This window comes from Polyodon spathula, chromosome 7 (assembly GCF_017654505.1).
Source record: "Polyodon spathula isolate WHYD16114869_AA chromosome 7, ASM1765450v1, whole genome shotgun sequence".
In the NCBI taxonomy this organism is placed as follows: domain Eukaryota; kingdom Metazoa; phylum Chordata; class Actinopteri; order Acipenseriformes; family Polyodontidae; genus Polyodon; species Polyodon spathula.
Window position 1 is genome coordinate 6,023,205 of NC_054540.1, and position 22,241 is coordinate 6,045,445.

A 22,241-nucleotide genomic window follows, 5' to 3' on the forward strand; every position below is an offset into this window, starting at 1 on the left:
TAACTTTATTTGTTTTTATTTGTATATGTCAAAATACAATTTTCAAAATAACTGAGTTTCAGCAACTAGTTTCATGATGATACAAGGTCTGCTCGATACTACCAATAAAATCATAGCACTGTAGCCACTGTAACTTCACTGTCTCAGATAAAGAATAAATAACCTAAATATAAAACACTAAAATATTAGAAACAAGTAGCTTTGTTAAATCTGCACATGCACCCAAAACAAACAGAATCTGTAAGTTTTTAATTAATTCTCAGTGAGAGTAACCAGTTAATCCATTGTTCACTATCATTCAAACTTCTACTCTTTTAGCAATACTCAATTTCTCAGTGAACATTTGGGTCATCATAAATCAATCAGTCACACAAGATCAATCCATACGAGGGATTTCAAACCCTCCTTGTACCTTTGAAATCAAAAATCCTGAGCATGGTAGCAAGAGCATGGCCTCACACCTACACAAAACCAATCACCAAATAAGACAGACATACAGAGGGACGCTTGCCCAGGTTTAAAAATAAAATAGGTAATAAACATGAAGACCTTGTTTTGCTTTTTATGAAGGGGGTATAAATTCACATGTAATATAGTATACAATATAATCAATGATAATATAATAGCTACCGCAAGCTTTACAATGTACAATTTCTTTTAATGGTTGAAATCTTCAGTGGTTTAGGATACAGCACAATGTGTGCTAGTATGAAGTCACACTCCTGTTTACACGCCACGACTGGGAGAAAAAAAGAAAAAAAAATGCTGCTGACAATTAGTCTTATTCACTATAGCTAAAAGAAAAGGCCACTGAAATGCATAACATATATCTTCTGATTTCTGGTCTCTGACATGATACTCTCAAAACTATAAATGACTCTTCACATGGCATTTACACAGTGCATGTAGACAGTAAAGTGAAAAGGATGGGGTTAGGAATACCCAACACTTTGTGATGCTTTGGCTAGTACTTCAGGTTAAATAACAGCACTCTTCCAAAGATACACTGTGTGAAACGTAGTGAAGCAATTATTACTACCCTTTCACACATTTATTATTGTGAACACTTATAAAAAAAAAAACACAAAAAAAACCCCACAAAACTGTATGCTATCTTTAAATAAAAGACAGTGATCTATTATATCCACTATTTATATTATAAAATAATTGAAATGAGTTAAAAACACACTTTTTGCAGTTGTACGTTTTAATAGTAACAGACTTTTTGTAAATAGGGAAGCATAATGCATGCCATGTGGTGGTCTGAAACTCAAACAGTACATATATACAGCTCACTCAGTACCGGCTAAAATGTGAAGTGAAGATTACAGTATAGTCCGACAATTACGCTACAAACTAAAAAAAAAACAAAATGGTGAAGGCCGAAAAGAAATCAAGCATTTTATAAGAAATAAATGCATATTGCACATACAGTGAAAGCTAATGTTCCACCAAGTCCACCTGTTCAATATAATGAGACAAATGGTTTCCTCCGTTTAAAAAACAGAACCAACCCTTGCAGTAACATCCATTAACTGGGTGAGATGTTGGGCCTCTCCAGACTGGTCAGTTGAGTGAACACTGAGCAACTAGGAAAATACCTCTGGCACATGGGTGGTTAGACGAACAGCACAGCACACAACACCTCTAAGCAGGTGATGAAACAAAAACAGAAAAATATGCAAGCTCTGTGGCACAGTTAATCTTGTGTTGAGTAACTGTTCTTCTGTGACAGCAGAGAGCTCTTGATGCAAGTGTTTATGTACAACTAAGGCTTACTGGTTAAATATTCGAGGCGTCTCTGGCCTTAATTTTTCTTGTAATGTTTTCTCACTGTAAACTCAGTCTTGTCAGCAGCCGCAGGTTTCAGTAAAATAACCTAGTTAGGGTTAATGGATGATAAAATAGGATAGGATGTGGGGCAGGGGTTTCTGCAGATGGAAAGAAAGGAGATCTTAGCCTTGTAGCTGATGTCTGTTGCAATTAACATTACTGTGCAACACCATTAGTTGTGCTGCTGTAGAAACTGGTTTACTTTGAAAGTTTGCTTATGACTCTAATCAAGGCTCCGTTTTCATCCTTTAGTCTCTGGTTGTCTGCTTTCAAGTCTGGTAGCATCTGAAAAATAAATATATATAAAATGAAAAGCCTTTCAACAGCTAGTACACACACAAGTCATTTAGAAGAAGTCACCCAACTACAGTGCACTCCACATCAGGTTATTGCAATAATCTGGTTATTACATTATTCTTTCAGTTCCCATTTACAGAAGCATTGAACTAGTAAGATATGCTAACTGGAACATGAGACTTGTGGTGTGGCATAAATAGAGGTAAGCCACTAAGTGCTAATTATTTTGTCAGTTTTCCACTTTCTATTTTGGCATAGTACCGGCACACTGTACTTCAGATTTGTTGGACCAATATGAACATCAATACTGAATACCTTTTATAAAATGCTCCCTAACACAAGAAATTAATCCCAGAGGATATTTAACAAGAATGCACTATAGAAGATTTATTTATTCTAGGTATTTACAAATAAAAAAGCTATGTGAATACCCTGCTTCAAACAACATCAAAGCTGCAAGACCCATGCAGATCAAGTGCCTGCACCATAAATACTGGCCTATTTTAATAAAAGAATATATTTCAAGTGGAAGCACATTGTTTTTCAGTGCAATGCATAAAAAGTGCATTGAAAATTTAATCAATTTTAAAACAAAGTCCAATTAGAGAAACTACTCAAAGGATACAAATCCATCAAATATGTACACATCTTGCGCAATAGCTGCATGTCAATACTTCCACTTGATGAATAGATTACTCTATAATGAGCTCATATAAACATCAAATTGTGTATTACAAAATATATAATCATGTAATAACTGTTATGATGTGTGAACTAGAGGAAATAACATTGTCTACCAAATAACACCTCAAACAACCAAACAGCAAATATGTGTAGCCTGCTTTTTTTTTTTCTCCCCCTAAGTGGATTACAGTGGCAGAAACATGCTTGTTCTTACATCTCCAAACTGTTTTACCAAAGCAAACACAATTTATCAGCGAGTATTCAAGCCATGCAAAACTCATGACCCAATAGCCAGTTTCCACCTAACCACTACTTCAGTTACAGAACATTACCTTTCAAAGGCTATTCTTACAGGATCCTAAATGTAAAACCACATATTGCAATAAAGGTATATACACAGTGTAGAAATATAAAAACAGAATAAACAGCAAGAGCAATAAAGAATGTGAAATCATGAAAAAGACTGTTCTTGCCACAGAAAGCAACATCATGCAAGAAGCCAGAGCAAGCCATTTGAAAATATAAAAAATAATAAATACATTTAAAAAAAAAAAAACACAAGGTCAGTTTCCAGGCACACAAATAACACCACGAATATCTACACCAGGAAGACTGCTGAAGTTTGGCACCTGCCTGGCTATGGCGGGGTAGTGGTAATGAAGAATGGGAGGGGGAGCTACAAGTCCACAGCCTGCAGCTGACTACAGGACTCTGAAAGCTTTGCCACCACTCTGGTCAGGGCCCTATTCTCAGCGACCAATCTCTCATTTAATTGCCTCAGAGTCTGAATCTGCTTTACTTGATGTAGGTTCTGCAGAAAATCAGAACACAAGAACAATAGAAATGAAGAAAAAAGGGAAAAAGGAGAATCAGGTATGGAAAAAAGAAAGATTAGGAAAGGACAAGCATACAAATTCAGATGGATTAAACACAAATGTCTCCAGTTTGATGTGTGGCTTATGTTGAGCGCAAGAGCAACAAAAACAAAACTGATGGAGAACAGCAGATCAAACTTAGTTTGTCTTCCAATTTGCAGATAAAAAAAAAGTACAAAAATGATGACACCCATAAGAAATGTTCTTTTGCATTTTCACTTTGTTTGCAAGAATTGAAAGGGCTGAATGTTTTAAGAATTTGAAGCCTGTCAACTTTTTGCTACAAAGTGTTACCAAGTCTTTGCCAAGAAGGCGTTTTGTAATTTCAACTATTTGTGTTCACAAAACTCATGAAATAGGTCAGCCTTAATAATTTTAACTTGCACCACTTTTAAAGTCTGAACCTTACTGCATTTTCAGTATACAATTATAACAATATCAGATTTCCACATTACATCCCACATATTTACAATATCTGCTGCCTCTGAGGGATATCTGCTTTTACACACAACGATAAGCTTCCTATTGAAATTAGTAAATTTAATAATAAATCACATTTATTTTGCATAGCACCTTTCATTAAAATAAATCCTAAATTGTTTTACATTATCTATCTATCACACACACATACAAAAATACAATAAAAACTATGCATTGCAGTAAGCCAATGTATAAAAATGAGTCTTGAAGCACGATTTAAAAAGACACAGACTCTGAGTCCCTGATAGACGTTGGAAGGGAGTTCCAGAGACGAGGGTCCAAAGAGCAAAAGTAACAGAAACAGAGCCATCTTCTAAAAAAATCCCTCTAAATATTTTCAAAAACATTGGTGTTGGTTAACACAGATTCAATGTAGCTCATAGTTTAACAAAATGTACTGTGATGATCACCTATTGGACGCATGTAAATTCACTGCATTACGCAGCCAAATCAAGACTTGTTTAATGCAATCCAATACAAAATTTGAGGTTACTGCACTTTTTTGCCAAACAGTAACTATGTATGTGCCATAGACAAATCAAAAATAGTTGCATGTCTAGTTGTAGGAAGGTGAAACCTTTCAATCTACTTCAAAAGACCTCCTGTATACAGGTGAACTTTTACATGGCGACTACTGGTGTGCGCATATATATTATATAAATATATAAAAACCAAACAATCAACACAGCTGCTCTTGAGCCTCTATTTAAAATTTGCACACAGCAAAAATTAAGCAAACTAGATTATGTGCACACACTCTTAGTGATCTCTATGGAAAGCCACCTGGGACAAAAAAGCATTGTGCTGCTTTAGAGCAAGCCAGAATCTTATGGGACAGAAACGCCTCGCTAAGTAAACAGTACCCAACTTACTGAAAATGTTGTGTTGTGATTTTTATACAGACTTATACAAATATATATAGTACCAGTCAAAAGTTTGAGTACACCTGCTTGAAACCAGGTTTTTCATGATTATCTATGCTTTCAACTGTATAAACTTGTCTATAAACACTTAATATTTCATTATATGATATGTGAACTTATATAAGCTGATAATCATAAGTGAATTGCATTCAAAAATTAAATTTTTAAATGAAAATGTAAATCTTGTCAATTTCAATGAAATGGTCACCTAAAGTAAGGCGATTTCAGTCTGAAGCCCAAGTCAGTTAAAAGTCTTAAATGTGTATAACAGTGTCAGAACACTGGCCTAAGTATAAAAGTGTCTTTGTTAGATGTTCTCTGAGTTAACTAGCATTTTACTAATTAACCTTTTGTCACCAATTATTGTTAACAGGCGAGGGTCCATGATTACTATAAATATAGGTAGCATAGGAACAAGTTTGTCATTCCTGAATGTAAGGGAGCAGAAAATGGCAAAATACCCTCAGTTCTGTAATTATTTTAAGAAATGAAGGTCAATCTTTAAGACAAATCGCAAGAACTTTGCAAGTGTCTGTAACTGCTGTGGCCAAGATCAAACGATTTGAAGAAACTGGCATTCATGAGGACCGAACAAGGTCAGGCAGGCCAAGGATGACCTCAGAATCAGAGAACAAGTTAATTCGAGTCACAAGTCCGCGAAACTGACGATTAACTGGCCCTGAAATACAAGCTCAGCTAAATGCTACTAGAAGTACAGATGTTTCAACATCAACTGTTCAGAGGAGATTGTGTGAAGCTGGCCTAACTGGAAGAATTGCTGCAAATAAACCATTATTACGAGTGCAGAATAAGAGGAAGAGACTTGCCTGGGCCAAAAAACACAGAAACTGGACGTTTGAGGAGTGGAAGTCGGTCTTATGGACCCGATGAGTCAAAATTTGAAATATTTGGGTCCAACCGTTGAGTATTGTGACAGCATGAGTTGTGCATGTGTGGTTCCCACTGTCAAGCATGGAGGACGCAGTGTCATGGTCTGGGGTTGCTTTGCTGGTGACAGAGTTGGTGATCTTTACCAAGTCCACGTCAAGCTCAACCAGCATGGCTATCATAGCATACTTCAGGAGGCATGCCATTCCATCAGGATTACGGCTAGTTGGGCAGTCCTTCATTCTTCAGCAAGATAATGACCCGAAACACACCTCAAAGTTGTGCAAGAACTATCTGGCGAAGAAGGAAAGTGAAGGACAACTCAATCTAATGACCTGGCCTGCCCAGTCTCAGGACCTCAATCCCATAGAACTTGTATGGGACGAACTGGACAGAAGAGTCAAAGCAAAACCACCCACAAGTGCCCTACATCTCTGGGAATTGCTGCAGAACAGCTGGGAAGACATGTCGAGTGATTTCCTGCTGAAACTTGTTACCCGAATGCCTTGTGTTTGTGAGAATGTTATTAAGGGAAAGGGTGGCTATTTTGAGGAATCCAAGATTTAGAGACTTGAACATTGCTTTGATACAACTTATGTTTTGTATATTGTAATATGTGTTTTCATTTTCAAGTATTTACAGAAACGTATACGATGTAAAACATTGTCAATTATGAAAAAAACCTAGTTTCCAGCAAGTGTACTCAAACTTTTGACTGGTACTGTGTATATGTGTGTGTAACACACACATACATATATACATACACACACACACACACACACACACACACACACATACATATATACACACACCCCAATGGAAATTTATAATTTCGAGAAATTTCTCCAAAAAAAACTGGGAAAACCTCAGGTCAGATTTAGATCGGGACTTTGACCAGGCCATTCCATAACCTTGATTTAATTATTTTTGAACCATTATGAAGTAGACTTTGATGGTGTTCTCTAGATTGTTGTGTTGGAATGTCCAGTTGGGTTTAAACCAAGTTTTGTATACATTTGCCTATGTTGAAATATTTAACAGTTAAAATGTTTGAGAAAAAAAAAAAAATTACATCAGCACAAATGAATGTTGAGAAATCCATTAAGAATAATTATTCTATCAGTATGCCATCTTGTGCATTGACATTTTCAAGACCACAATTACATTAAAAAAGTGACCCTTAGAAGGCCAAGATCAAAATCTGATACTCAGATTTGGACCTTTCTAATTGGTTTGGTATTGATTTTACTGATGGAAGTATCTTTGGAAAGGAAGCGTTCTTAAAACTGTATAAACCACAGCACATCTACACAAGCACATATTATATAGGCTGTCAAATCTATGCAGTTTAGTGTAGCTACCCTGCTCTAATGTACCTGTCTAATAAGTACATTCCCAGTTATCGATCATAATAGAATATCCTATTGGAAAAATGTATTGACCATTAAGCTAAATTAACATGACCCAGTGCAACAGATACAAAATACTTGATTAAAATACTTTCCTATATAATTACATTGAGACACATTACCATATTAGTTCTCGTATGCAATTGCCCCCAAGACAGCCAAAACAGAAATCTTGAGACAAGTACCTTGAGTTCTTCTTCCATCTCAGCTATCCTCCTTTCGAGAACCCTCCTTTCCTGTTTTAACAGAACAAAAGGTATTTTAAAAACAGATCCTGGGCCCAGCAGACTTTGTTTAAATCTTAATTAGGCAGTGTACATTTACAGTGATATTTGTGAACTATTAAAAAACACAAACAAACAAAAAAACACAACACTTAACACACACAAGCAGATCATGTGGAGCATTTCAAGCAAACTGACACATATACAAGGCTGTATCAAATGTACTTTTCTACAAAAAATCTACCAAATTAAAACTATTGAAAAGCTATTGAAATAAAATTAAACATTATACCTATAAAACACAGGAAAAGGAAGTGTTCTCCACTTGGCAGTAAATTGTTTACTAAAGTACAAACATTGCATAGTATATCTGACATGTTAAGCCTTTAGTATGACGTGTAGGACTACTCTGTAGTCATGCTAACTATTGAAGTGGGTTAAGAGGCACGTTACACTCCATCCTCAAACAAAACCCATTAAAGTGCTCAGCAAGTAATCATTTTATCGTCCATTTTTTTTAAATCAATTGATAGTGGCATGTAAGGAGGGTGGAGTGCTTTGTTTTTTTTTCTTTATAATTTAAAAAAAGCACATGCAGTCCCGCAGAGATTTTTTATGAAAGGGTGATTCACAGTATAATGCTCTTACAGAACACTGGAGTTACACTTGAGAAAATCACATTCACTATGGAAATTGTCAAGAAATCTTTGTAATGTGCAAGGTTCCCATATCCTGACTACAGAGTTTACGAACAGATCAGTGAAACAAAACAGCTAGTGGTTCTGCAGTGCAGTTTCCCAGCTAATATAGCTAGTGAATATACAGCAAGCAGCAGGAGCAATGTACTGCAAAAATACAGGTTAGACCATACCACCCGGCAGAGAATAGCTCTTGCTTGTCACCTTTAGACATAAACCATGTGGAAATGTTTTCAGTTTAGAAAAACAAAAGATTAGTTATTTGCAATACTTACAAATCATAAATGCATTATAAATAACAAGGACAAAATGTATCACAAAATTGGTGGATATCTTAAATAATATTTGTGTAAACTAGACAACCTACCTCAAGAAACTACCACCCAAAGAAGCTACACTATACAAGTTCTACATCTGTCAATACACCAAGTAGAAATTCTACAGCAGTCCATCTGGATATTTCATGTCTGGCAACGGAACACGTTCAGCATGTCCTTGGACAATTAAATCCCAAATACAAAAGACCCAAAAGCACAATTTCTCATGACTTGTATAACCCCACTGTCTATATAACCAGAAAAGTCTTCAATTTCTTCAGCAAAACACGAAGTCTTTACCCTTTTCTCCATTTCCAACAGCGACCTGTCAGCAAATCTTTCTTGTCTCTGAAAAAACAAAAACAAAAAAGAAAAACAGAATCGAAATTGCTCAATTATTAACTCTAAGGTGGTCCTCAAGCAAGCAAGCAAAAAAAAAAAGAAGTAGGATGAGTAATTCAAACCCTCTGATGTTTACACATGTAAAAAAACAAAACCATGCACTAAAACACACGTAGGAAAGACCAAAAGAAAAGTCTAATAGACAAACATGCAGTTGAAACACTGGTCTACTTTTACTTGCTTATGATCATTTTTTCCCTTCTATGATTTTTAAAACCACAAACAAAGTAGTATTTGCTATGCCACCCTAAACTGCAAGTTGAACTCAAACGATCAAATTGAGAGCAAGCCCCCTCAACAATGTCTTCATCCCTAATACACAAATTAAGACAGTAACCAAAATGTTTGTCTACAGGACTGGACAGATATGAAACATTTCAAACCTGTGTTGTCTTCTCCAATTGTAATTTCAAGTCTGCTAGCTGCAAGTCTGTGTCACGTAGTTGTGCCTTCAGTTTCTCATTTTCAGCTAGAATCTGTTCGTAAAGCTAGTTGAAAATTTTTTTAAAAAGTTATCTTACATATTTACAAAAAAAAAAACCATTCCATTTCAGTATTTAAACTAATATACACCAAAAACGGAACCATAAACTGATGACAAACTGAATATTGTTACATTAATAATCTGGATTTAGAAATGCATCACATCCCAATATGCAAAATAGGTTTAAACACAAAAAAGGAATCAAGAAAAAATTGACTGCTGTAATTACCTTTTTGTAATCGGTTGTATCTTCTCTTTCCAGCCTGCTAGAATATGGTTTTCTACCTTCACTGTTGCTGCGACCAATAAGATGGTCATAACGATCAACAGCAGTGCTAGACAATCCAGAGTCATACCTAGGATTAAGCAAGTTTGCAAAAAAGTTCTTCTTAGACACCATTTGCAAAAACTTGACACTATTTAAAAACTGTTCATGAAAAAACACTTTTGAAAAACAAGTAAACATACCTTGAAAGTCTGTCGCTCTGCAATAATAAAAAAAAGAGATTAAATGCAAATCCAATATACAGTTACACAATATAAAATTAAACAAGTTCTGTTTTCACATTATAATTATAATGTACATCCGTCCATGTAAACCAATTTGAGTAGCTCTCCCCCTGAGAGCAGTGTATTGTGATTTGACTTGCTTTTGTCACCTAGGAACCTCTATTGCACAGTTGGGTCTCTGCCTATACAAACTGATTTAGCCCAGTTTAAACAGTGTTTCCATTTAGTTAGTACATATTATCCCACAACAATCTGAACATTGCTCATGCATTCCAAGTTACCCATTGCCAAGAGAACCTGACACATCAGCTCAGAATCACTGCTGCTATTTCCTGTCTGACAAGACACTCTAGGTATTTTAAAGTAGCAAAAGGGCACATTGACACAGCCTATAGCTGTCTCATATTGTATCATTCAAACAATACTGTAAGACAGACTCAAGACACTTTCCATTCTGTGGAGGTAAAAACCGTCAACTACAGGTCACGTATCGGATATACCCCCCCTCCTCCCCCCACAATCAGATTTCATTCAGAGGCTTCCTTTGCCTTGAGCTTGACCTGTCTACCCTCTCGACCCTTGTGTTTTACATTGAGTATCTGCCAAAACTATCAGTGACTCATCGCTGCTGTGTGCAGCCTTTCTGAGCTCACTGCTCGAGCTGCCAAGCCTTGGATTTAACATCACTTCAGCTTAGGGCTGGGAAAGCTTGCAAAAGGTTAATACAGGAAATGTATTAACTTGATTTCATATTGTTTATTATTATATGGAAAATACAGAATGTTATATGGAATATAATTTATATGTTCCATCCAGATTACTTGTGCACACACTGCAGAAAACCATCTGGAATCCAGTCAGGGAAATTTTTTAAAGAATGCCTGCTAGCATTTTTACATTTGCTTGCCAATTTCTACAAACCTTAACTTGGGTTGTGTAAACATCTCTCGCCATAAAAAGGAATTTTATGGAATCCAACAATTGTTCTTGGTCTCAGTTTTAAGTGCATTGTTTTTAGAGTAACAAATGCAGACATTTTTTGGAAAGAGAACTAATCTCTAATAGATCAAAAGAAACAAACTAATAAGGGTCTTCAAATTCAATACAGTAGAGTGAATACATTATAAGGGGTGCTTATAAAATCAATTGGCCGCTTTGCATTGATGATGTAGAAAAAATAATTTCCTATAAAAGCAATTAAATATTTCAACCGGAGGCACAGAAGGACGAGGAACCACTACAAACCGGTACCCAGCACTTGATGGGAGACATCCTTTATTTCAATTCATTTTCAAAAGGCAGCTGTGGCCAAATGACTTCATTACCACACAGGAAAATGTATGGTATGTATAAGGCTTGGTTTAAACCAATAGAACACCCCCAATACAAAGAAAATGAAATCTGTGTAGTCAACGCACACTGGACATGATTATTCAATTCACGTTAATACCACCCTAGTCTCATTTATAAGAAAAAAAAAAAAACACACCTCAACAGCCAGTTTGAAAGTGTTCAAACAGTTTTATAACTAATAAAAATCAAGCCAATGTTGTACGTGTAGATCTCTGTGGTATGTGTGTGTGTCACATGGGAAGGCACTTTACTTTCAACAGAAGACACAGTAAAGAAACAACAGGCTAACCAAACGCATGCACACCAAATATTCATAACATATCACCATTTGTATTTATTTTCTGCAATACACAACTATTTAGTTTTCATGACAGTATTTATATTGTGGTATCTGGTGCTGAAAGACACAATAATTCTGCTAAATTCTGCACTAAGGGAAATGCAGAGTTCAGTGACAGGGCTTCAAACTGATTGATGCCTTAAGCATGAAAACAACTTTACTGCGTCAAAATACGCTGGACACTGATGGTATGACACGACGCACGTTGTGTGAAAAGACCTTAACTGAAAAGAATAATTTCATAGCATATAAAAAGTGAAAGCACAACTCAAATAGCTAAAAAATAAACACCAAAAATGAAATTACTAAAAAACAGAAGCCCTAGGTATGCATTACATTGATGCAAGTTAGCAGAGCTAACTCAGAACCTTTAAAACCTTGACATACAAGGAAATCATCATCCACAACAGTTACCAGCAACAGTTCCTGCAACATTCTGAATAGAAAAAAAAAGGTTTCAAGTTGTTCAAATATAGACAAAACAGATTGCAGCTCCCCCTAGTGGGTGATTAACAATAACTTCCAACCAGAGCAGAGGCTGAGGTCACATGACTATCCCAAAAAATGGTGTCAAGTTATTGGATATAGGCAGTAATATGGTAACATATTATATGCAAGTCATACATCCTGTGTCAAAGGAATGTACCAAAACCTTTAGACAGTTCATCATGAAATTCAGAAGTCTGACAAATAATTTATCTTCATACTGTAATTTGATTTAATATTATAAAGTTGCTTATATGAATTAATCTAAAAGGGAAGACACTGGCATAAACAACTAATGCAATGTTCCACAAAGCTTGAAAGAGATCCCTTAGATACAGTACTGTTATTTTCATCATCTCAAAATTAGAAAACAAAAGGAAAAACAATATTTGCCAGAATTGTCTAAATCCCATGTTAGGCTATGGGTCAGATAAATGGCTAAAGACTGCTGCAAGGTTTTTACTATACATAGCAATGAATTCTCATTGTCAAAAACATTCAGCAGATTTGGAAAATACAAGCTCTTGAAATTAACTCACCACTATGAAAAAGAGAAATATGCAAATTTCACAATAAGATTTTGGGTAAATCACAGCTAAAATTACCTGGGTTTCATTCCTGTTTGTCCCTTCTTCTGAATCTGACAGTTCCTGATCATTTTCGTCACTCTAAAAAAAAAAAAAAAATTCAAAAAAATGAACAAATCTTTTAACATGCTATTCTCCAAATCTTTACTCTTACAAAAAGGGGAGAAAAAATGATGATTTATCTAGCTGAACCCTGTGTAACGCTGCCTTTTTACACTTACATCCTGTGTCCAAAAGGAGACGCCGGTGGACCTTCGTTTTTCCCTGGGTCTCCGTCTGTCACGTATTGATTTGATTTGGGACTTATCTTCTCCTTCTTTTTCTTCCTCCTTTTTATCAGCTTCTGTTAAAATACAGACCTAAAATGAATTGCTTAATAAAGGCAGCTGCACCAATTGCAAAACAAAGTTTAAAAAAAAAAAAAAGCCACACAGTATTACAACGTACCAAGACCGCAGAGGAAAGTTTTGGACAATGAGGAAATGCAACTAGTTTACAACGTTACCTTTTTCAGTTTCCCTTGACGTCCTAGAGTAGCTGGGGTATGCAGATGTAATGCCTATCAAGCTGTTAGGCCGACTGAGTGGGCTAGATGTGTAAAGGGAACTGCTGGAAGTGGACGATGAAGTTGCTGTTGATGCACTTGTTGGTCTGTAACGTTGATAAGTCTGTGGGGGATTAAATCATATTTAAAAATCAACAACACCCTCATATTTGTTGTTGCAAAATTACACAAAGCTGAAGATATAAATACAAACCCTGTCAGCAGAAGACATATACATAACTGCCTTACTATGAAACAGCTAGAGGGCACTCTTATCTAACACAATCTATTTCTACCAACAGATTATAACAAGAAAATAGCGCAAAATTAAATTTTAGCCTTCATGCGCATCAATAGGAGAACTGGTTAGACAGAGACAAGAGAGACAGTACCTCTTCAAAGCTCCGGTATCGCTGTCGATAATCATCCTCTCGTGTCTCTGATTCTTTCTTGTCCTCTTGTTTTTCTTTGTCTTGTTTCTCTTTTTCTTCCTTTTCCTTCTCCTCTTCCCGAGTTCGAATTGGACGGCCACGACCAATAGTCTTTTCCGCTTCTTGGAGATCAGTTAGGGTTACACCCTGCAAAGGATCAAGTAAATACTTTGGTTTCCTTTTTTTAAACTTAGGGGACATCTAGGGTACCATCCTGTTTAGTGGAAGTTATGAACTAAAATCCTCTAAAATTTATATAACTATCTTCAGGAATACTTTATTCTTTAGCTTTACTTAAGGCTTCTACAAAATAGCACCATCCCTGGCTAACCCTTTAATGTTTGATTGTAAAAATCAGAAAACAAACTGACAGAGGGAACAGCATTCTTTTTACAATCGCACTGAAAAGGTTTTAGTTAGTTGAAATCACAAGCATGTATCAAATGGTTAGACATTTGCTTCATAGTTCATTACTGCATGCTGAAGTTGTTCAGCTACCCTTAAAACGCTCCAGTGAAATGTCAAACAAACCTGACCCAAGGAACAAGTTTCCTAGGAAAACCAGTCTATAATATAGTACACCCTCTATTTCAATCATGCAGGTAAACTGTGTGCACATTGTAAATATTTAGTTTTAAGTTTTTACGTCCTTAGCTCCATTATATCTCTAGCTACCTTCAGTAGGTGTAGCAGGAGGTACAGTTTAACACAACTGCTGCTAAAATTACAAATGGAGCTTTTCTTCTCAGCAGTTCAATTAGAGAGGGGTCCCAACACACTTTAAATTAAGGTTTCCTTCATTCACAAAAGCCAGTGCCAAGCACCTGATTTGTATTTTTATGGTTTGTTTTTCTAAAAATGTAGAAACAGGTTTACAGGTGAAGCATTTTCCGTTTTGGAATAGCTTGTGCATGTACTGGGACACAGCAGGGGCTGAAGTGGCAAGACACTCTCTCCAGTATAAATTGTACAAGAAGCACCCCTATGAGCACTTGCCTGTGTGGACCTTCTTGACTGCCTCGCTTGTCTGGACCTGGCTTTCCTTTGAGACTCTGACTCTTCATCTCGGACAGGAGTGAGGTATGACCTATCATTTTAAAATAAACAAATAAATAAATAAAATACCCAGTTCAATTAAATCAAAACTGAACTATCACTTTTTTTTTCAGTTTGTAACAGAAGCATATGCACACAAACATGCCTGTCTGACAGTATTTGCATTTTGCAGTTTGTACAAGTCCTATTCAATGCCGCGGAACCAATCCACTTTATTTTGGGGACTGCAGTATATGTGGTCAATTAGGTGTCACGCTATTCTTCACTATCACTGAAACAATGCCTCCAGTATCAGACTACCCATGACCTGAAGTCAACATCCAGTGTTATAAAAACATCACATCTTGCAGCCATTATCTGCATGACAGCATACACTATATTGAACTTTCATTTACATTTCGGTTGCAAGAGTTAACATTTGCTTGTGTAAGCTTTTGAAAGTACATTTTACAGTTTTCTAAAAAGTAATAAAAACTTTCCACCCCTTTGTTTGCATTTGTCAGCTTCAGGATTCATATCTAGTTTGGAGTTCTGCCAGGAACATTATCTCAGTCACACAGTTGGCCATCACAGGCCTCGAATGGAACACATCACACACTAGTAGACAGCACAAGTGGAGAACATGTTTGTACTGAATTCTTGCTGATGTTACTCCCCCAAATTTTAACATCTACAAGGCCGTAACAGAAAAGCTATCTGTGCCTGGCATGGAACAAAAGAAAAAAATCCTTCAGCCCAAGTGAACAGTAGGCCAGTAATCCTTATTCCAAGTATGACTATGGAGTGACAAAGGCTTCTTTTATACAGAATGTTTCTCCAAACAAAAAACTGCCCGGTTCAGTGAGAAATTAAGTTATTCAAAAGGCCACTATCTATTTTAGTTTATATTAAGTTATTTTCTGCAAAACAAATTACTAGTCAGGGTTCAAACTGAGCTATCAGATGCTTCACAACATGATTAACAATTAAGTCAGTAACATTATACATAAATCATTTTAGTTTAAGATTTATAAAAAACTATGTAAAGTTAATAATTGTATACAGCAGCATCCAAAAAGTGTATTTATATATGAGGCAACCAAGTGATTACACCAGATTAAAATCAGAGTTGAAATAAACCACACACTAGTATTTACAGCACAGCAGGAATTATTCAATCAAATCAAATTTCTGGCTTTGGTTTATAAGGGATTTAGTTTTCAGCATTTGGTCAACACTTGATACACTGCTTGATGGGAATATAGTTGGACAATTGTTTGTTAAATTGGACAAAATTTTATAATAATATATATATATCTATATATATATATATATATATATATATATATATATATATATATATATATATATATATATATATACACACACACACATATATATATATATATATATACACATATACACACATACACACACACACATAAAACATTAGTATTTAAAGCCTACCAGATTTAAGAAAACAATGTATTCACTTTTCTGAAATTATTTCTCAATAACAATTCAACACATTAAAATGTAATCTTTATGAAATGTTTTAATTCCATCAGTTATTAAAATACAAAACTACTAATAAGATATCTTATGGCCATGATGCAAGGTGAATGGCATCTCTGATGAAGTTTGTTAAATACATGGATATGGTAAAAATGTGTGAGACTCGTTTTATTTGCCAGAGGTTGAAAGTGAAAATTAACTTACTGGCCAATCGTGTACCTGATATTGATCACAATAACTCAAAAGTGTACTGTCAATACATCTTAAACCTAAAGTCACTTCTTGAGTAATGCGAAAAAATGTTCTGCTCTCCTTTAAAATGTAATTTCCCTTCAATTAACCTTGCTTGTTTTATTTAACTTTGAAAGGGCCTGGTAATTGTTCAAGGGATTCAATTCAATTACGGTCCTTCTCTTATGTCAAGTTGAAAACTAATACTGCACCGCTTGCTTTTGAATGGGTGAGGAAGTAAACAAATCTTCAATAAGCGAACAATGGTTTTATGGCTATGGCACAGGTTAAAAATCATACAATGCTACCACCTAGCATAGTAAATAAAACTAGGTGTATTATCCACAAAACGTTTACTTCATAAGTGAACTCCTGTTCAGTCATTGGTTTTGCCATCATTTACATTTTCATTGGGTGAATTAGCTGCTGGTGCCATGTCTACCAAATTTAATAGACAGATGATTACCGAATCAAGTGGTAAACAATGAGAAAAGAGCAACAAAGTAAGAACAGATACAATAGTTGTGGTTTTCTTCAATACACTTAGTGGTGGCAATCTAAAGATTTTTATCCATAGGTTGCTTTTTTTTACACTGGAAATCCAAGCCCCATACAGAAGCAAGCAACAGGAGTTGATGGGTTTTAACCATGCAACTGTATAGGTGAATAACTGACAGTTAGTTACTTTAGGTGACTGTCGTAACAAATCAATTCATGTCTAGACCTTAAAAACGACAAAATTGCAGGAGGCAGTCAAGGGGTAAAGTCTGAAGTCAAGAATACAGTGTTTATATAATTGAGGAAAAATGAAGCGAGTACCTGAAAGTCTCAAATAAGAAACTTTGACAGAGCAGAGACAACAGCTTGGTAAAAGTACTAGCTCAGTTTTTATTTTTATTTTTATTTTTTTTACCTTGTATGCTACCCAAAGCATTACATTCGGGTCCTACATCATGGGAAGCAGGTGGATTACTAACCTGCGGCGCTCCCTGCCATCGGCCGAGGGTACAGTGCCAGTGGTGGAGGTGGTGGTGGTAGTAGTAGTAGTAGAAGCAGCAGTACTGACGGTAGGAATGACTGCCAAGGATGTCGGCCCAGAATCTTTCTCCCTTTCCGCACTTTCATCAGACCACAATCGATTTGAGGTACTGCAAGACAAAATCAAATAAAAACACATACAGGAAAGTCCACCACACACATGGAAAGTCTAAATTGTATTACTACTAAGTGGACAGGAAATTAAGTTTACAAGGCAAGAGTGAGTAAATTTCATATGTATGATTAATTCAGTTGGTGTTCTTCACTTGTTGATGCAGTTTCCAACCAAAATACAATTCACTGAAATTTCTGTTTATCACAGTCCATTTGAGCGGTAGGAACAAAGGCTTTTGCACTATTGAAACTTGCTTACAACTACATCGCTTTGTGAGGCTAATAGTTTTGCCACAAATTTCATGAGTGGATACCAACCTAATTATACATGCGATACAAAAATATGGGGAATTCTTCCTTCACATTTAAATATAAATGCCTAAACTCCAAGCACAGCTGACATACCTGCTTGTTAAGCTTGATGGAGCCGTTGCTGTGGTGGTTTTGGTAATAGTGCTTGAGCTGAAGAGCAGACTTCTCTGTAGGCCAGTGGGCGAGGTAACAGATGAGGGCGAGGTGGTGGATGGAACACTAGAACTAAACAAGTCGTCCTGCCTTCTCCCAAAAGATCCACTGGCAATACACAAGGAAGCCTTATTTGAATGTTTCTATTTGCACACACATCTACAAACTGAAACAATTCTGAACACAATCATGTTTGCATAGAACCACAGGTAAGAAATGTGTTAATCAAAAAGCTGGGGAAGGGGATGAAAAGTTATTTTTTGCCAGTCTGTTCTGTGTTTTATCAACAGTTTAGACAAGCCCCATGAGTGAGGAGCGACTCTGGGTAACATATCTGGAGCCATGCAAAGGACATCAATTACTTTCATTCTGCCAAGTCAAATTATTATATCATGATAGGCAAACACATATGCAAATGAACATTGTCAGTGTTAAAGTGTTCACCGGAATAGTGATACTGTGAGAACCTTATTATACACAATACATTAACCTTTCTCCTTCTACACGAGAATACACGTTTCTTACAAGAGATTCTGTTTAAGTCACAACAGATATTCAGAATTTGCCCACGTTTTAAATAAATGTTATGATTGTGTTTCAGATCATGGTCTTTTACCCCTCCCCACCCCCCAAAAAAACATTTCACACAAAAAAAATGCACACAAAGTAATGCCTAAACCTATGACACTGCATACTCAAATACAAAACAAAGAATACAATTAGAATAAAATAATACCTTCATTTTCAATAATGTATTAAAATATTTAACACATTGTTTTATACAGGTCACAGACAAAAAGTACTGGCACCCTACGCTTAATATAGGAATTCAAGAAAACATGTTAAACACAAGCATTTAGTGAACATTAGCCACCACTAATTAATATGACAAAGACCAAAACACACAAATGGGGTTTTAGCAGTTCAGGTACTGGAAAGACTGATGTGATTGAAAATCGAATGAATGCAGCCATGTATCAAAACATTCTACAAAGTACAATGAAGCCATCTGCTCAGAGGCCGATTGGGAGACCGTTTATCTTCCAACACGACAACGAATCAAAGCCTATGGCCAAGTCAACTCTGGAATTATTGGGGAGGAAAAAATAAAAGAATTAAAAATAGATAAATGTTCTAGAATGGCTTTCTTATATATTTTAAATCACCTGATCTCAATCCAATAGAAATGCTTTGGCCTGATCTGAAAAAGCTGTAGACAGCATTGTGTATACTATCTGTCTGAGCTAAAGGAAATAAACAAGGCTGAACGGGCTCACATTTCACCAAAAAGAAGCAACATAGTGGTTTACTTTTATCAAACATCTGAAAGCACTAATAAAAGCAAAAAATGGAATATAAAAGCAAGAGTGCCAATACTTCTATCATGAATAAATATTTGAAAATGGCTTACATTTTTTTTTTTTTTTATTTTATAAAGATTGTGTTAACTCTCAGAAAACGATTTTGGTCTGTCATATTAATTAACTTCAATTAACTAATAACTGAGTGTAGGGTGCCAATACTTGTCTGTAACTGTTAATGTATGCTTTTCACCTAAATGGCTCAAGGGTTTAAGCGACTTGTGAGCATTCTTATAAAAACCCTCTTGGGGCAATACCTTCTATAAATGCTGTAAGACGAGTACTGAGTCGAGGGGGGCTGCCAAGGTTTAGTATTATTAGGATCCAAGCTGATGGCAGATGAAGACTTAGCTGGTACTTCTCTCACACTGCTACTTCTGCCTACTGCTAGTGAGTAAGAAGTGCTGCATGCACAGCAAGCAGAAGAGCATGTTAAAATAAAATTCAGCCAATACTTAAGCACAGTCTGACGTATCAAATTCAAGACCAGTCAGTTGCCTTTGGGCATTTCAATCTTGAAGTGTTGCTTTTGCTTTACAACACTGGGCAACAGTTTAAGCAGACAGTGGCTACAAAACAACCAAACGTATTATATGACAACAGATGTTGAGTAGAAAAAAAAGGAGAAAACATATTCAACATGCAAAAAGTAATAGCATATATGATGAAAGCCAAGCTTTTACATAATCTTAATTTTGAGACTGAGATTTAACGTCAATCTCAAGCGTTGAAGCAGTAAACTGGAACGCATGCATTCTTTAAAATAAACTGGACTCGATATGTGAAAATAAAAGAAATTAATGGAGCTATGTAAAATCAAGTAAACATGCTACGTGACTTCTTTGCGTATTTGTCTGCAGTGCAAGCATTTGATCCAATTCGTAAATACATCAGAGTTGGTTGGTCTCAGCCGCCTGGCATTTTCTTATTGCTTTTGTAACAAATTCTTATAGCCATGAGATCTTGGATCCACAGAAGGTGCTGCTGGGGACACCCTACCATAACACCATCTCTACATGATGAACTATAAATATCTTGGTTAGATGCCTGTATGGTTACCTTCGCTGGTAACTTGGCATTTTGTTCGAGGAAGCTGATCCTTCATTGTTCTTCAGGTCATCATCCCACCTGCGCCGTGTGTAAGACCCACTACGTACCAGACTAGCAGCAGAGTCCCTGTGAATCACACATTACAATAGGATCCAAGGTTTCTACCTTTGGGTAAGATTTCAAATCATTTTGAGCTGTTTTTAGTAACAAACCTAGATCACTTATTTTGGAAGTGGCCCTTGGAAGTGCAATAAGTCTTATTTGGGAAACTCATACATTTAGGAATAATAAATCAAGGCGGCACACTGTTTGCTGCTCAATGCATTGGAAGCCAGCTGTACAAGGGGACAAAAACAAGCAAGACGCTGCAAAGCCCATGCCCTACTCTATTACAAATATAGCAGTAGAATACCAATTTCAAAACTAGAATCACTGGAAACTAGAAGCCTTTATTTCTCCCCCCACCTGTTTTCTTTTTCGTCAATGTCTGATGCACTAGCAAGTCTTCTGGATGGTATTGTGGGTGCCACATAAGCCAGTCTGGTTCCTTTGTTATCCTGTAAAGAAAAAAACAAAAACAAAAAAAAATAAAAACACAAGTATTTGTAAACATGTCTGGGGGGGGTGGTACAATACTTAAAATATCTTCCAACGAAACCATAGTACAGCAATCTTTCAGTCAAATTAGCACAACACTTCACTCCTGCTCATTCCAAGTAAGATTTTGTTTTTTATTGACCACCATCATTAAATGGAACTTTACTGAGAAAATAATTGATACAGCTGCAAATTAAATGTGAAGACAACAGCAAAGTGTATCATGTTTTATTCAAGAACCTTCAAGTCAGGAGACCTCAAATTTGACAGCCATATTGGGTCACCAAGACGTTAAAATCCCCTGGAAACCAAAGTCACACGACCCCAATATGGTAGCCATCTTAGATCACAGGTCAAAGTGAAAGGTACTGTTAAGAGTCTGCCAATTTTAACACTAAAAATAAGTCTGCATTTGAAATGCTTTCTATTAGGAATTAGAAGTAGCCAGTTTTACAAAAGCATACAAGGGGATGCTTAAGCCCTGGGACACACACAATACAGATTTCTGCAGATTACCTTGTTGTCCAAGGTGGAAGAAAGTCTAGGACTAGAAGCTGACCGCATCACCCCAGTGGTTTCCTTCTCTTTCTGTGCCTCCTTTGCTGCTGTGATCTCAGCCAGTGCCCCATAGCTACCAGTCTTCCGTAGACCAGACCTCCATGAGGCGGGGGATTCGTCTTTCCTCTCCTCCTCTTTTGGAGAGACCTTGCCAGCAGGAGGAGCAAACTGGAAAATAAGCAACAGGGTAAGACATTTTTCAAAATGTATTATGTTTTGCAAAAACAAAAGGTCAATTTGTAAAATATGACTTTGGTTCCAAATATGTCTTAAAAACAAAAACATGTGTATAGAAAGTCTACACCCCCTTTCAAAATGTTCACTTTTTGTTGCCTTATAGCCTGGAATTAATGCATTAAAATAGTTTTATTTATTTATTTTTTTTTTCATTTATCTACACATCCTACCCACAACTTCTAAGTGAAAAAAAAACATTCCAGAAATTTGTATAAAATTAATTTAAAATAAAAAAACTGAAAACAGCTTGGTTGTAATAGCAATCCTAAATTAGT

At 36.1% G+C, this 22,241-nt stretch overlaps 1 protein-coding gene across 9 annotated transcripts in view; it reads right to left on the reverse strand.

Moving 5' to 3' along the window:
* LOC121318051 (protein phosphatase 1 regulatory subunit 12A-like) overlaps nucleotides 1-22,241 on the reverse strand; it is a 61,773-nt gene continuing 39,532 nt past the window's right edge. For 2 of the 9 annotated variants that reach the window (XM_041254287.1, XM_041254289.1), the window contains 18 exons: nucleotides 21,688-21,897; nucleotides 21,040-21,131; nucleotides 20,584-20,700; nucleotides 19,782-19,928; nucleotides 18,104-18,271; nucleotides 17,524-17,694; nucleotides 14,762-14,852; nucleotides 13,727-13,912; nucleotides 13,296-13,458; nucleotides 13,012-13,133; nucleotides 12,809-12,871; nucleotides 9,983-9,999; nucleotides 9,744-9,870; nucleotides 9,414-9,518; nucleotides 8,929-8,976; nucleotides 7,575-7,625; nucleotides 3,448-3,625; nucleotides 2,035-2,118 (listed from right to left, as the gene is read on the reverse strand). In XM_041254287.1, the coding sequence (XP_041110221.1) occupies nucleotides 3,491-3,625; nucleotides 7,575-7,625; nucleotides 8,929-8,976; nucleotides 9,414-9,518; nucleotides 9,744-9,870; nucleotides 9,983-9,999; nucleotides 12,809-12,871; nucleotides 13,012-13,133; nucleotides 13,296-13,458; nucleotides 13,727-13,912; nucleotides 14,762-14,852; nucleotides 17,524-17,694; nucleotides 18,104-18,271; nucleotides 19,782-19,928; nucleotides 20,584-20,700; nucleotides 21,040-21,131; nucleotides 21,688-21,897 (2,013 nt within the window). In that variant the 3' untranslated portion in view covers nucleotides 2,035-2,118; nucleotides 3,448-3,490. Of the gene's footprint in view, nucleotides 2,119-3,447; nucleotides 3,626-7,574; nucleotides 7,626-8,928; nucleotides 8,977-9,413; nucleotides 9,519-9,743; nucleotides 9,871-9,982; nucleotides 10,000-12,808; nucleotides 12,872-13,011; nucleotides 13,134-13,295; nucleotides 13,459-13,726; nucleotides 13,913-14,761; nucleotides 14,853-17,523; nucleotides 17,695-18,103; nucleotides 18,272-19,781; nucleotides 19,929-20,583; nucleotides 20,701-21,039; nucleotides 21,132-21,687; nucleotides 21,898-22,241 lie in introns of all 9 variants that reach the window. The other 7 variants (XM_041254288.1, XM_041254295.1, XM_041254291.1 and 4 more) reach the window with 5 other exon arrangements.